The 14,404-nt window shown below is 36.2% G+C and overlaps 1 protein-coding gene across 1 annotated transcript in view; it reads right to left on the bottom strand.

The window, feature by feature from the left end:
* The window catches only part of MEI4 (meiotic double-stranded break formation protein 4), a 144,434-nt gene that overhangs the window by 41,470 nt on the left and 88,560 nt on the right, over positions 1-14,404 (bottom strand). The window contains exon 3 of the mRNA XM_024576656.3: positions 11,665-11,796. Coding sequence (XP_024432424.2) covers positions 11,665-11,796 — 132 coding nt within the window. The remainder of the gene's footprint in view (positions 1-11,664; positions 11,797-14,404) is intronic.

Here is a 14,404-nt window from a genome sequence, read left to right as displayed (position 1 = left end):
AGATTGTTCTTGATTTCAATGTCTCTGGTTATATTTTGCTTGCTTTTTTTCTTTTTTTTTAATAGATTTATTGATTATGCTATTACAGTTGTCCCATTTCCCCCCCCTTTACTCCACTCCATCCTGCCCACCCCCTCCCTCCCACATTCCCCCCCTATAGTTCATGTCCATGGGTCATACTTATAAGTTCTTTGGCTTCTACATTTCCTATACTATTCTTACCCTCCCCCTGTCTATTTTCTACCTACCATTTATGCTACTTATTCTCTGTACCTTTCCCCCCTCTCTCCCCCTCCCACTTCCCTGTTGATAACCCTCCATGTGATCTCCATTTCTGTGGTTCTGTTTCTGTTCTACTTGTTGGCTTAGTTTGCTTTTGTTTTTGTTTTAGGTGTGGTTGTTAATAACTGTGAGTTTGCTGTCATTTTTACTGTTCATATTTTTTACCTTCTTTTTCTTAGATAAATCCCTTTAACATTTCCTATAATAAGGGCTTGCTGATGATGAACTCCTTGAACTTGACCTTATCTGGGGAGCACTTTATCTGCCCTTCCATTCTAAATGAAAGCTTTGCTGGATACAGTAATCTTGGATGTAGGTCCTTGCCTTTCATGACTTGGAATACTTCTTGCCAGCCCCCTCTTGCCTGGAAGGTCTCTTTGTAGAAATCAGCTGACAGTCTTATGGGAACTCCTTTGTAGGTAACTGTGTTCTTTTCTCTTTCTGCTTCTAAGATTCTCTCCTTCTCTTTAATCCTGGGTAATGTAATGATGATGTGCCTTGGTGTGTTCCTCCTTGGGTCCAGCTTCTTTGGGACTCTCTGAGCTTCCTGGACTTCCTGGAGGTCTATTTCCTTTGCCAGATTAGGAAAGTTCTCCTTCATTATTTGTTCAAATAAGTTTTCAATTTTTTGTTCTTCCTCTTTTCCTTCTGGAAAAAGGAACCCTATAATTCAGAGGTTGGAACGTTTCAAGATGTCCTGGAGGTTCCTTAGCCTCTCCTCATTTTTCTGAATTCTTGTGTCTTCATTCTTTTCTGGTTGGATGTTTCTTTCTTCCTTCTGGTCCATACCATTGATTTGAGTGCCAATTTCCTTCACCTCACTGTTGGTTCCCTGTACATTTTCCTTTGTCTCTCTTAGCATAGCCTTCATTTTTTCATCCAGTGTTCGACCAAATTCAACCAATTCTGTGAGCTTCCTGATTACCAGTGTTTTGAACTGTGCATCTGATAGGTTGGCTATCTGTTCGCTGCTTAGTTGAATTATTTCTGGAGCTTTGAAGTGTTCTGTCATTTGGGCCATTTTTGTTTGTCTTGGTGCTTCTGTTACTTAAAGGGGCGGAGCTTTAGGTGTTCCCCTAGGCTGGGTAAGCTGGTCGCTGCACTGTGACACTGCAAGTGGGGGAGGGGCCGAGAGGGAGTAATGGTGCTGGCTCCACCCTCTGCCAGATTTCAGTCACTCCCTCCGCAACCCACAATCAAATTGGGCCCCTCTGATGCTGGTTCCCAAGTGGGTGGGCTTGTGCATGCCCTAGGCCCCTGTGGGTCTCTCCAATGACCTCTCCAGTGAGGCTGGGAGTTTTTCCTGCTGCCGCCCCAACCCCCACGGTTGTTTTCACTCAGAGTTTTGAGGCTTTATTTCCCTGTGCTGGAGCCCTGGGTTCCTCGGTCTGCTTCACTCCCCGCTGTTTGTCCTGGTTTATCTATGTGAGAATGTGGGGCCGTGGGGTGTTACCCGCTGCTCTGCCTGCCTGGTTCTCTGCCACTCCGAGTCCGGCCCTCTCGGTTTATCTGCGTGCAAATGTGGGGCCGAAGGGTCTGCTAGTGGTCAGACTGCCTGCCCTGCTTGTCCCACACTCCGCCAGTCTTGGTCCCACTGTGGCAACTGGAGTCCTCTCCACCAGGGCTGCTGTCTCTGCCCCTCCTATAGGTCTGGATGAATGTTTATTTTTTATCTCCTTGGTGTTGGACTTCCTTGCCATTCGATTTTCTGTCAGTTCTGGTTGTGTGAGGAGGCGCAGTGCCTACCTAAGCTGCCATCTTGGTTCTCTGAGAGCTATATATCTTGTTAAATAGTAACAATAACAGCAGCTAATAGCCACTGGGCACTTACAATGTAAATTTTGCTAAATGAAAATACAGATTATTTAATGAGATCCACAAAAACTGTAACTGATAGTACTATTTTTGTCAATATTTTAAGAGGGGAAAATTTGATGCTTAAAAGGGTTATTATTTTTATTTAATCCTTAAATTTTATATTTTTATTTCTAAAAGCTAAGGACATCTAAAAACATTACTGGAATAATATCATACCTAACAAAAATAATTCCTTAGTATCAACATACAGTATACAGCTTTCTCCAACTGTCTCATAACTGATTATGTGGTTTGTAAATCAGGTTACAAAATACAATTCATATACAGCAGGAACTGGCAAACCATTTTTGTAAAGAGCCAGATAGTAAATCTTTGATGCTTTTCAGAGCATATGGCCTCTGTTGAAACTACTTAAGTCTGTTGTTTTAGTACAAAAACAGCCGTAAACAAGACATAAATGACTAGGCATGGCTGGGTCCCAATAAAACTTTATTTACAAAAGCAGGTGGCAGGCCAGATTTGGCCCAAAGACCACAGCTCATCAATCTCTGACATACACCAACAGGTCAATATGTCTCTTTAGTCTCTTAAGATATAGGCTTCTCCCTCCTTTCTTTCTCCTTGCTCTTCTCATTATAATGCAATCTAGTTGTTGAAGAAAATGAGTTGTTTTTCCTGTACAGTTGTTTTCCTCTACATGAGGATTTTACCAAGTGGTTAAATGTAACATGGTTAATGGTTAATGTAACGTGTTCCTCTGTTCTGTACTGCCTATGCACTTGTAATTCATTCTGGAGCCTTCAGCTTTGATTTGTAGATAAGACAGACTACTTCAGAGGTCATACGACAATTTAACCTGGCATCTGATTCCAAAGCTCATGCTCTCAGGCACAATGATTTAACTTGGAGGCTTTTTTAAAAAAGATCTAGTCTTTATGTGGCAAATGTCCTAGCTAACTTTCACCTTTGTTGCCAGTGGAGCTCATATATTTTCTTATTAAGCAGTAGCTTTAGAAAGACTTTCAACAATGTAGAAATGTTTCCAGGGGTGTCCAAACTTTTGGTTATCTGGGCCACACTAGAAGAGTTGTCTTGGGCCGTACATTAAATACACAAACACTAATGAAAAAAATCTCATTATGTTTTAGATAAATTTATGACTTTATGTTGGGCAGCACAGCCATCCTGAGTGGCATGCCGTCTGTGGGCTGTGGGGTGGACACCCCTGGTAGACCAATCATGTACATTGGGGAGTTTTAAACCTTGTTTAATCCCTACCTAATATTTCATTGTTTGCATCAAAAACACTGATAAAGGAGAAGTGTCACTAATCTAAAACAGAGGTCATTACCAGGATTTTCTCCTAGGTTCTTGTTAAACAAAAATGACTACTAATCTCTGTTTGTCCACTTGAGCAGTTTGATGTAAATTCTGTTCTCCCTGATGGACTGCTGCTAAGGAGCCAGGCTTTCTAGATCTTACTATGATCAAAATATGTATACTTTCAGAAAGTAATGTAGTTCCCCTCTCAACTGAAATAGGTCAGCTGTTTTTTTGCTCAGAGCGATGATTATTTTTCTCTTTATCTTATTAAAATATTTATGGTATTCTACATTTTGCCATGATAAAGAAAATTAGTTTACTTTGGAGAAAGTATATACAAACTCATTCCAGATTTAGACTCTTTAATTTGCATGTTCTGTTTTTATAAATGAGTTGCTTAGCTTTTATTTAATAAGTTAAAAAGACATCTGTAAAGCAAAAATGCTTTCTGATGTGAGCACCAGAATGTTTTAGTTTTTCTTCTGCTAATATGCTTTCCTTCCAATTTAAAAAATCTATTTTTATGTAGAAATTTCATCTACTTTGTAAATACTAAGCTTCTGAAGTATTTAATATAAATACATGCATAATACTGTAAATGTAGATTTCACCTCATCCTTATAAGTATTCCAAAGCATTACTCATTTTTAATAGCTTGGCTACTGTAACCAAAAACATGCTGATTAGATAAAGGTATGAACTCTATAAAGGAGGAAAACATTTCTGTAAAATTTCCATTAAAAACTGAGATTTCATTTTACATTAATATAGTTCTGATATGCAATGGGACTTCTTCTTTTAGAATCTATTTTATACTTTTAATTCTGAAATATTTTTTCAACATAAAATATTTCATAATCCAAAAACACATAGCTCTTGGTACACACAATACAGGGTAGGTCAAAGTAGGTTTACAGTTATTTGCATGGAAAATAATACAATAATTAACAAACAATAATACAAGAATAAACTATTTCACATACTAACAACTATAAACCTACTTTTGCCCCACCCTGTATATTTTCTACACCTATTAATATTTTCTCATATTTACTTCAGATTCTGAATTAAAAGAAATTTTGAAAGTATGGATATACTGAAAGAGTGCCGTGTGTGTGTATGAACAGTTTTGTATATATAATTTTCAAAACTGTATATTAGAGTATTTTTCTTCCTTGGATACTTCATTCTTCTTTATAACTCAAATGATGCTTTCAAAAGTTATCACTGTTAATAGAGGAAGACCTAACATTCATTTTAACTGCTTCAGAATATCCATTTTTGATATAACATGTCCAGCCATCTTTTAAAAATAAACACTGTTATTTCCAATTTCTGACTATTACAAAAATGTTAAAATCTACAACCTTATACAGGTCTCCTCTGCACAGAGACGGTAGGCCTGCTGTATCTTGGAGGATATACGTCCTTCACTTTATCCAGTGATGAATTCCATTTCCCCCAAATCACTAACACTTGATATTGATATCAAGTTAACTTTTTAAAAAATTTGTCAATCTAACCAGTAAATCATGAAACATCTCACTCTTTTGTAATTTTGCATTTCCCTGGTACTGCTGAGGTTGAGCATCACATTAGTTTTCCTTTCGTGTTTCCTCTTCTATTAAACTGCCTTTTCACATTGTTATTTATTTTTCTATTGGCTTGCTTATCTCTTTTTTTATCAGTGCATAGTTCATTGCATCATCTTAGTACTCATCTTTTATTTGTTATAAGTCACACATATTTTTGAGGGAAGTACCATAAACCTATTTCCCATGTCAAAAATTAAAATACACCTTCTTAAAGAAATTTTCTTTCTCAGATTACTTGGTTCCATAAACATCTCCTAGCACAGAGATTTTCAACTGATGTGCTCCAAATTAAAAAATGATAACAGCCAACCCAGAAAGGGTTGTGAATGAATCAAAATTACACCTATTTTTTGGTCAGACTGGCAAAAAAATTATTTTGGTATGCCGCAGTATTTTAGATGTGTGCCACAAGATGAAAAGGGTTGAAAATTGTTCTCCTAGCACACGGAAGCCTTGGGAACTTGATAGTAAATTGGAAGGAAGAAGATAAAGCTGGTGGTACAGACTCGGGGTGTGCCCAGGAGAATGAAAAGGAGACTGATGACGAGGCCTATCTCCTCAAGTGGTCCTCCTGCTAGTTGCTCTTAGGAGGAAATTTCATCTATTGAATGTCCTTAGTAGAAAGTTGAGAGCTAAAGAATTACTTATACTAAATAGATTCAATCTATGAAACATTTCTTCATGGAGATTGCCAAATAATCTGTAAAATTATCTGGGTTATAAAATAGAGATTTGTAACAACTTAAAGCTTTATTGCAAGGAACACCTCAAAAATCTCACTTGAGGATCTCATGTATTTTTTGAGGATAGAAATAATGTCTCAAAACAAGGATCTTGGGAACCACACAGGATGTCCCACATCTCTTTCTCCTTCCTCTGTGCCCTGTGATTACCTTTCTCTTTGAAATTATTAGTAAAGCTGGTAATGAATAAGACCTCTCAGATTCATAGGGTTCAATCCAACTGTGAGTTTGCTCAGTGTCAGCAGCTATTTTGCAAGGGCTGAGCCTTGGCACCCCCACTGAACCTCTGTATTATCTACCTTGTGCCTTGTTCTAGTCTTTTTCCTATCTGATTTTACTTGACACACCGCAGAAACTTTCTATCGATTTTAGCTTCTTCATAAAATGCTGTCTTGGCCACCTACCAACTTATCCCTGCCTCAAGGCAATTGGTTGGTTAATGAGGCCCAGACTGGAGCTAGGACTGGAGTTAGGATTCTTCAATATTGATATAAAGATAAACGAATCATTCATGCTTCTTTTTCCATGTTACCTTTCTAATGAGCAAAACACTACTTTTGTTAAAATCTGAAAATAAAATACATAAATCTGCTTTCAGCAGTAAAAAAATTTAGCAATGCCTGATCATAAGGTCAGAATCATCTGTGAAAATCGCATACCATCTAGGTATGTACAGAAACCTATAAACTTATTAATAAAATTCTTAAAAACAAAACAGAATTTGCTAAAAACAAGCTCTTCTTTTTATAGAGATAGTCACACCCTGGCTTTCCTAGATAAGGAAGCTGCTTAAATCTTATCTAAAAAGAAGAAAGACACTTAAAGGAGTCACAAATTTTGCAACACAGTGTCCCAATGGCATAATAATTGAGAAATTAAAAATCAATGTCTTCATTCTGTTCTCAGATTTGAACCAAAGAAGACAGGCTTTTAGGAAATCAATATGCCAGAAGTCTATGAAATCCTACAGGGGCCACTTTTTCAAAGTTATTTTCATAATAAATAGAAAACTGAGGTGATTTTGTCACAAGATAGTAAATATACAATAATTAATGAGGAAAAAATTCTCTCACTCCAAAAAGAATGATAGCTACTAAGTCTTATTTTTTTAAATCCTCACCCAAGGATACGTTTGTTGATTTTAGAGAGAGAGGACATGAGAGAGAGAAAGAAAGAGACAGATAGACAGACATTGATGTGAGAGAGAAACATCGATCAGCTGCCTCCTGTATACACCCTGACCAGGGACCAGACCACAGTTAAGTATGTACCCCTACTGGGAATTGAACTTGCAACCTTTTGGTGTATGGGACGATGTTCCAATCAACTGAGCTGCCCAGCCAGGGCAAAACTCTTAATTTTAATCAATTGATAAAGAAAAGACTCCAAGCAGGGTAATACAAAATATGTATTTGTCAAAATATTAGTGAAGTTTTATCCTCAGCATTACATAAACAATTTTTCAAGACCCAAGAAAACAGCTTCAAAAAAACACAGCTATGGCAAAGGATGACAAGATAAGAGAATACACATACACTTTCTCAAAAATCTGGTTCACAGTAGATTATATATGAAGGAATAATTTTACTTCTACAGATAATATACCAGTTGCAGAAGGCAAATTAAAATTTAAACTGTGTCAGTGAAATACAAAAAACTAAAGTGGTCATTCAGTAACAGAAAACATGTCTAGTTTATCTTCCAGACACTGAAGTCAGACTTCCTGGGTTCAAAAACCTGGTGATGTTTACAGTGACTCTGGGCTGGCTATTTAAACTGCCTAATCCTGATCCTAGTACTACTTCACTGTGTAGTTGGGAGAATTAAATGACATTATGTAAACATTAAAATTAATAGTTACCTATTTTAAACAAAAAAGTATATGTAAAACCCTTTTTTACATAAACATATATGAACTGTTTAGAATAGTGTTTAACAACTATAATATATATTATTTTTATGTTGTAATTTCCTATTTTTCCCCTTACTATTCGAGTTTTCTTTTAACATATTTATAATAGTTATTTTGGTACTCGCATGCTAATTCCATTAGTTCTGCCATTTCTGTTCTATTTTCATTAACTGATTTTTTCTCATGTTTATGAGTTATACATTCTTGCTTCTTCATATGTTGTGATTTCTGAATGGCTACTAGACACTGAAGATAGCATGTTGTTAAGGTTCCATGTTATATTGTTCTAGCAGGCAGTTAATATATCTGTGAATCGGCAAGATCCTCTCAAGGCTTGTTTATTAGCTTTGTTAGAATCCATCTACCATAGACTATATTATCCCAGGACTATAAATCAACTGCTAATGTTGACCTGTTAGGGGCTCTACTGAATGCCCAGTATTAGATAAAGTATTGCCAGTATGCCTGGATAGAATTAAGATTGCCTTAAGCACTGTGTGAGCTCTGGCCATTGTTCAGCTCACAGCTTGTTTGTGGTAGTTCTTTACTGAGTAGTTTTTCTTCACTTGGCCTTGTGAAATGTCCTTAGTATTCAACAAATAATCAACAAACCTCTATAAATTTCCTGAGCTCTTTCTCTTCACAGTTTTCTTCTCTGCATGACCCTGACATCAGTGCTCCTGAGCTCCTATGTCTGCCCCTTCATGTTGGGAAGCTGCTATGATTTGGCTGGGCTCCAGCCATGCCAGTCCAGAAAGGGCCCCAACCCAAAATTCGAGGCCCTCACAGGACTCACACGATGTTTCCCTTATCTCTACAATCACAATTCAGTACTGCCTTTTGTCTTTAATTCACTAACTCAAATATTTGTTCAGATTTTTTGCTATTGGGAAGAATACTGTTAACGGTAAATTTTCATGACTTTTAAAATTATTTTTCAGACTTTCTGAGGAATTGTATTAAAATAATTAGACATTTTATATACTTCTCTAATACATCATCTTTATATGCAAATTTGGAATACAAATCACCAATAAGAGTTGAATGTAGTTAATTCGATAAAGTCAACTTCTGAAATATATCTCCATAAATCAGTTTCAGAAAATGATTTAATTTTATATCAGAGGGCAAAATCCATATAGCAATAACCCCTATGTCCAACAGAAGACTAAATAAATTAAGGAGCAGGAGCATTATAAAATACTTTTGAGTCCCTAAAAACATTACATTTTCTTAATAAGAAAGCAGAATACAAAACAAAGTACTATGTAATATCAATATTTTGGGGGAGCAAATGACTCTGTCCAAGAGATATAAAGAAAACATAAAATTTGAAGTATGATTTTAATATTTGTATTTTTATGCATAGATTTTCTGCAAAATCCACATTATATATAATAAGTATATATTATTTATATCTGACAAAATTTTTAAACCATTTTGGCTTGAGATGTATAATAACTAACATAGTATTAAAGTCAAACTTGTCTTATTTTCTTGTTTATCTGTTTTTCCCATTCCACCTTACTTTTCTGAGTCCCTGTTCTCTATGATTTCATGATTGCCATATAGTGATATTTCTCAATTTTCAATGTATGATCCTCTCTTTTCTCTGATGTTTTCTGAGATAATACAAGCTAAGTTTCATATTTCTGTCTGCCTACATTTACATTACTTCAATGTTTCCTCAACTTCAAAATATCCAAACTCAACTTACTTGGTTTACCAACAAGCACTCCCTCCCAGCTACCTAATTCATCTCAGTGATAACATCTTCCCTAGCTCTTAGTTTTACAATATTAATGTTTCCACTGATTCTCCTCTCTCCTAAATCTTTCCATGCGTCCTTTGGATAACACCTCCTATTTCCAGTGATTATTGCTGCTTGTGGAAGATTTATTGTAGTATACTTCCCAAATAAATGGCCTTCCTGTATTCACGCCCTTTGCCTTACTCTGACTCCATCTCTTACCAGCTTGTTACTGAATCTCTGATCCTTTTATGTAAGGGGCAACTTGGACTGACAACATTAGTAGTAATTCTATCATCCTTTTACAGTGAAAAAGATGAAAAAACAAAGGACTATGTTTTCTATACTTCATCGGTGCTAGGGTTCTGAATATGTTGTTGGTGCAGAAACAAATGCACTTACTAAAACTTTAGTTGAAACTGATTTACACAGTGAGACAGGTACAGGGCATCCATTTGGCAGTTTACAATGCAGCCAGACTGTTTTCTGGACCCTTGGTAGCAGCAGCTCACAGGTCACTATAGCAAAGGCAGCAATTCCTTTGGTAGTTAAATTCTGCTGCGTGGTTATGGGAGTCATGCATGAAAGCAAGGCCCGGAGTCTCTTCAGCCCTCCCTACAATTCCATAGCTATTCATGCATCCTTTTAGACATAAATTGGCTGAAGTTAACTAATAGTTTCCTTGTCTTTAAATAACAATACTAACATCTTGATGGGCTATTAGAAGAATTGATAGGGAAAGTTCATGTAAAACATATTAACACATATTACCAGCAGAAAAGTAGTTACTATTCTTGTATTATCTTAGCTGCATAACAATCAGAAAACCAGGGTTTGAGTTATGTCTTTAGCATATGTTCTTTCTGCTACCTTGGTCAAATTGTTTAACTGCTCTAAGGTTTGATTTATCTGTAAACTAGATAAAAATTATAACTGTTTCAAGGAGTTTTGTGAAAATTAAATAAAATTTCTTTTCTGTAGATTGTTATTCTCCATATGAATAATCTCATTAGGTTAAACTAATTTCCCATAGTATGCTCTGTTTTTAAACGCCATGACCTCACCTGTTTCCTCAGAATCCTTGCCACACATTTTTACAGAAACACCTGGTTCTCTATATTCTGCTATTCTCTCTTTCTCAACTCAAAGGCATTTTTCAAGTTATTCCTTTCCCACGAAGTCTTTCAGGGACTTGTAACCTACCTTGATCACTTCCTTGATCTTGGAGTTCCTGCAAACAGCACCATGTATTTTAATGCTTCATTTTTTCCCCCCAATTACTATACATGCCTTATTTCTTTCTCAAATTGGCTTTTAGGTCCTTGAGATCAATAGCAATTATTTTTAAAAAATTATTTAACAGAGTTCTTAAGAGAGTTTTATCATTTAGTAGTCACTTGAAAAAATTTCCAACTGGATGATTTACCAAGTTATTCAGTGAATTCAATTAGGTTATATAATATTTTGGGATATCATTAAATATAGAGAACTTAGATAAAAGAACTTGGTTAAAAGCTACTTGGAATTATATACATATGTTTTTATTATTAATTTTCCTCTTTAACAAAACATTCTCCCTGCCTCTGATTTCCTTTACTTATACTTAATTCTACCACAAAAACAACAATAATATTAACGAGCTAACAAAATGAATATATAATATACCAGTGTCAACAGTAAAATATGGGAATGACTGCTGCTCCTCAGACATATTCATCAAGAGTGACATAAGACTTGGCACATATGAAAGGGCTTAGAGCCCTGGTTTTCAGCTTTGGGTATACACTGGAATCACCTGGACAGCCTTAACCACAGAGACCTCCAAGTAATATGAATGGTATTTAGCGTGACAAGATATTTAAAAGTTAGCCAGATGGTTCTCAAAAGCAATTAGGAAAAAGAACCCTGGTCAGAGGCTGTTCTGCACTTAGCACCCTTTCCCCTTCCTGCTTTGCTATAGGCACATGCTGCCTGCGTGGAGATCTCAGGCCACTCACCTAAGCATTCCATTGCTGTCAGCAGTGGCACCATTGATACATATATACAAATACAGATGACAAGATGTTATTACTTTGAAAATTATTTCCTGAGCTATCTTTCTATAATTTCAGTAGGCAGTAATATTCACATACATTAGAAATAAGGTAATAACTAAAATATCAGATTTTCAAGAAGTGTGGAGACGGGGAGGAAAAGCCTATAGCTGTATTAACAATAAAGGAAAGTTATAGTTTCAAGTACCTGATTGATGGCCTCCAGATCATCAATGAAGCTATTTACTTCTGATAGAAGCAGAGATATTACAGATTTTCTTAACAAGCTGCAATTTCCCAGGGTTACCAGACTCTGAGAGACACAATGCTGTACCTGAAACTGAGGATAAAAATGAATAGGTTTTTACTTTTTTAAAAAAAAAAAAATTTTAATTTTTTTTTTAGAGAGAGGGTAAAGGAGGGAGAGAGGGAGACGTCGATGTGTGGTTGCCTCTCACACACCCCCTACTGGGGGCCTGACCTGCAACCAAGGCTTGTGCCCTGACTGGGAATTAAACTGGCGACCCTTTCATTTGCAGGCCACACTCTGTCTACTGAGCCACACCAGCAGGGGCAGGTTTTTACTTTTTATCAAGTCAGGTTAAAATACAGGGTCCAGCAAAAGTAACACCTCTGTTTTTTACAAAATCTTTTCTTACAAAATCATAAGCATGTTAATTCTGTAACATAATAATATCACACTCAAGCACACCACATGATATTTTAGGTGAAATGTTCAAATTATTACACCCATATAATTACCCTACCAACCACACTCAAGCAGGCATTACTTCTGCCAGACACTATATTTAGTGGGCATTTTCTAAGACTTCGCTACTGAGCTCCATGCTGTGGGGAGTATAAAAAGTGTCAACATAATTCTAGGTCAGTCTCAAGAAAAATTATGAAATAGGTAAGTCATAACAATAAAAATTTATATAGGAATTAATATTTTGAATTGTATGACAAGGTATTAAATGGAAATTTTAGCTAAGTATCAAAAGAGGATGTAATCATTTAGATGGTAAGATTACTACATACAGAATGAATAAAGAGATGACAAAACAAAACTCTTAAGCCTGTAGCCACTAGACACAGATTGTGTGTGTGTGTGTGTGTGTCTATATCTATCTATCTATCTATAGATAGACAGATATAAAAAAAGGGTGAAAGAGAGAAGTTTGGAGATGTTGGTGGGGGAGCTATTGATGTACTATTGTGTCCTATGTCCACACTGGAGAGGTACAGGTGGGAGGGAGGACTTCTCTATTCTCCACAAGCCAAAAGCTAGGCACTTTAGAGTGAGGAGAAAAAAAATGAGAGGTTCTAAATTTTTATCCAGGGGAAGCAAAAGTACTCACCATTAAATAAAATTAAAAGGACAGTTGGAGACAATAAACTATTTCACATATAGTTATTAGGAAAAAAGCCACTTGATTATTAATCACATTCAACGTATATAACTGTAACTGGAAATTCTTTAATATATTTTTTAAATAGCTGGGAGAAAGGAGGCTTCAAGGAGAATCTCAAACCCAGAAACAGCATCTACTTTGTTCCATATGAATTTAAAAACCATATTAAGAAGACATTACTTTTACATATAAAATGTTTAAATGATTAACATACTTAAATGAAACATGTCTCTCGTGAACTTTAGGGAATGTAGATTATTTCTCAAATTGACATATTAATAATGTATTTTAACTTAAAAGTAATCAATGATGATAAGAAACTTAATGGATTATAGAGTTCAAAAGCAATTTTTATTATAATTCTGGACATGCATAACTAGTTATTAATAAGTTTTCTTTTTGGAGGAAAATATTTTAGTTTTTTAAATTGTTGCTTAATTACAGTTGTCTTGATTTTCCCATTACTCTCCCCTGCCCTACTTACCCCCCTTCCATTTTCAATTCTTGCCCCCCTATTGTCTTTGTCCATGTGTCCTTTATATATGTTCCTTGACTTGACCCTTCCCCTTCTTTCCTCTGTTATGCCCTTGCCTCCTTCCCTCTGGTCACTGTCAGTTTGTTCTTTATTTCCATGTCTCTGGTTCTATTTTGCTCACTTGCTTTTTGTTCATTAGGTTCCTGTTATAGGTGAGATCATGTGGTATTTGTCTTTCACCGCCTGGCTTATTTCACTTAGCATAATGCTCTCCAGTTCCATCCATGCTGTCATGAAGAGTGGGGGTTCCTTCTTTCTTTCTGCTGCATAGTATTTCATTGTATAAATGTACCACAGCTTTTTTATCTCATTTACTTATAAGCATTTAGGCTCTTGCCAGCAGTTGGCTATTGTAAATTGTGCTGCTATGAACATTGGGGTGCATAGGTTCTTTTGGATTGATGTTTCAGGATTCTTAGGGTATAATCCCAGAAGTGGAATTGCCAGGTAAAAAGGCAGTTCCATTTTTAGTTTTTTGAGGAAATTCCATACTGTTTTTCACAGTGGCTGCACCAGTCTGCATTACCACCAACAGTGCACTAGGGTTCCCCTTTCTCCACAACCTCGCCAGCATTTGTTGTTTGCTGATTTGTTTATGACGGCCATTCTGATTTGTGTGAAGTGTATCTCATTGTGGTTTTAATTTGCATCTCTCTGATGGCTAGTGATGCTGAGCATCCTTTCATAGATCTCTGGGCCCTCTGTATGTCCTCCTTGGAGAGGTATCTGTTCAGGTCCTTTGACCATTTTTAATTGGATTGTTGGTCTTCCTGGTGTGGAGTCATGTGAGTTCTTCATATATTTTGTAGATCAAACCCTTGTCTGAGGGTTTTGATCTACAATATCATTGGCAAATATATTTTCCCATACAGTTGGTTCCCTTTTCATTTTGCTGATGCTTTCTTTAGCAGGGCAGAAGCTTTTTAATTTGATGTATTTCCATTTGTTTATTTTTTCCTTTACATCCCTTGCTCTAGGGGACATACTGGTAATAGTTT

The sequence above is a fragment of the Desmodus rotundus genome, chromosome 11, assembly GCF_022682495.2.
Source record: "Desmodus rotundus isolate HL8 chromosome 11, HLdesRot8A.1, whole genome shotgun sequence".
NCBI lineage: Eukaryota > Metazoa > Chordata > Mammalia > Chiroptera > Phyllostomidae > Desmodus > Desmodus rotundus.
Note: the sequence above shows the minus strand (reverse complement) of the source record. Positions and strands in the feature narration are given on the sequence as shown.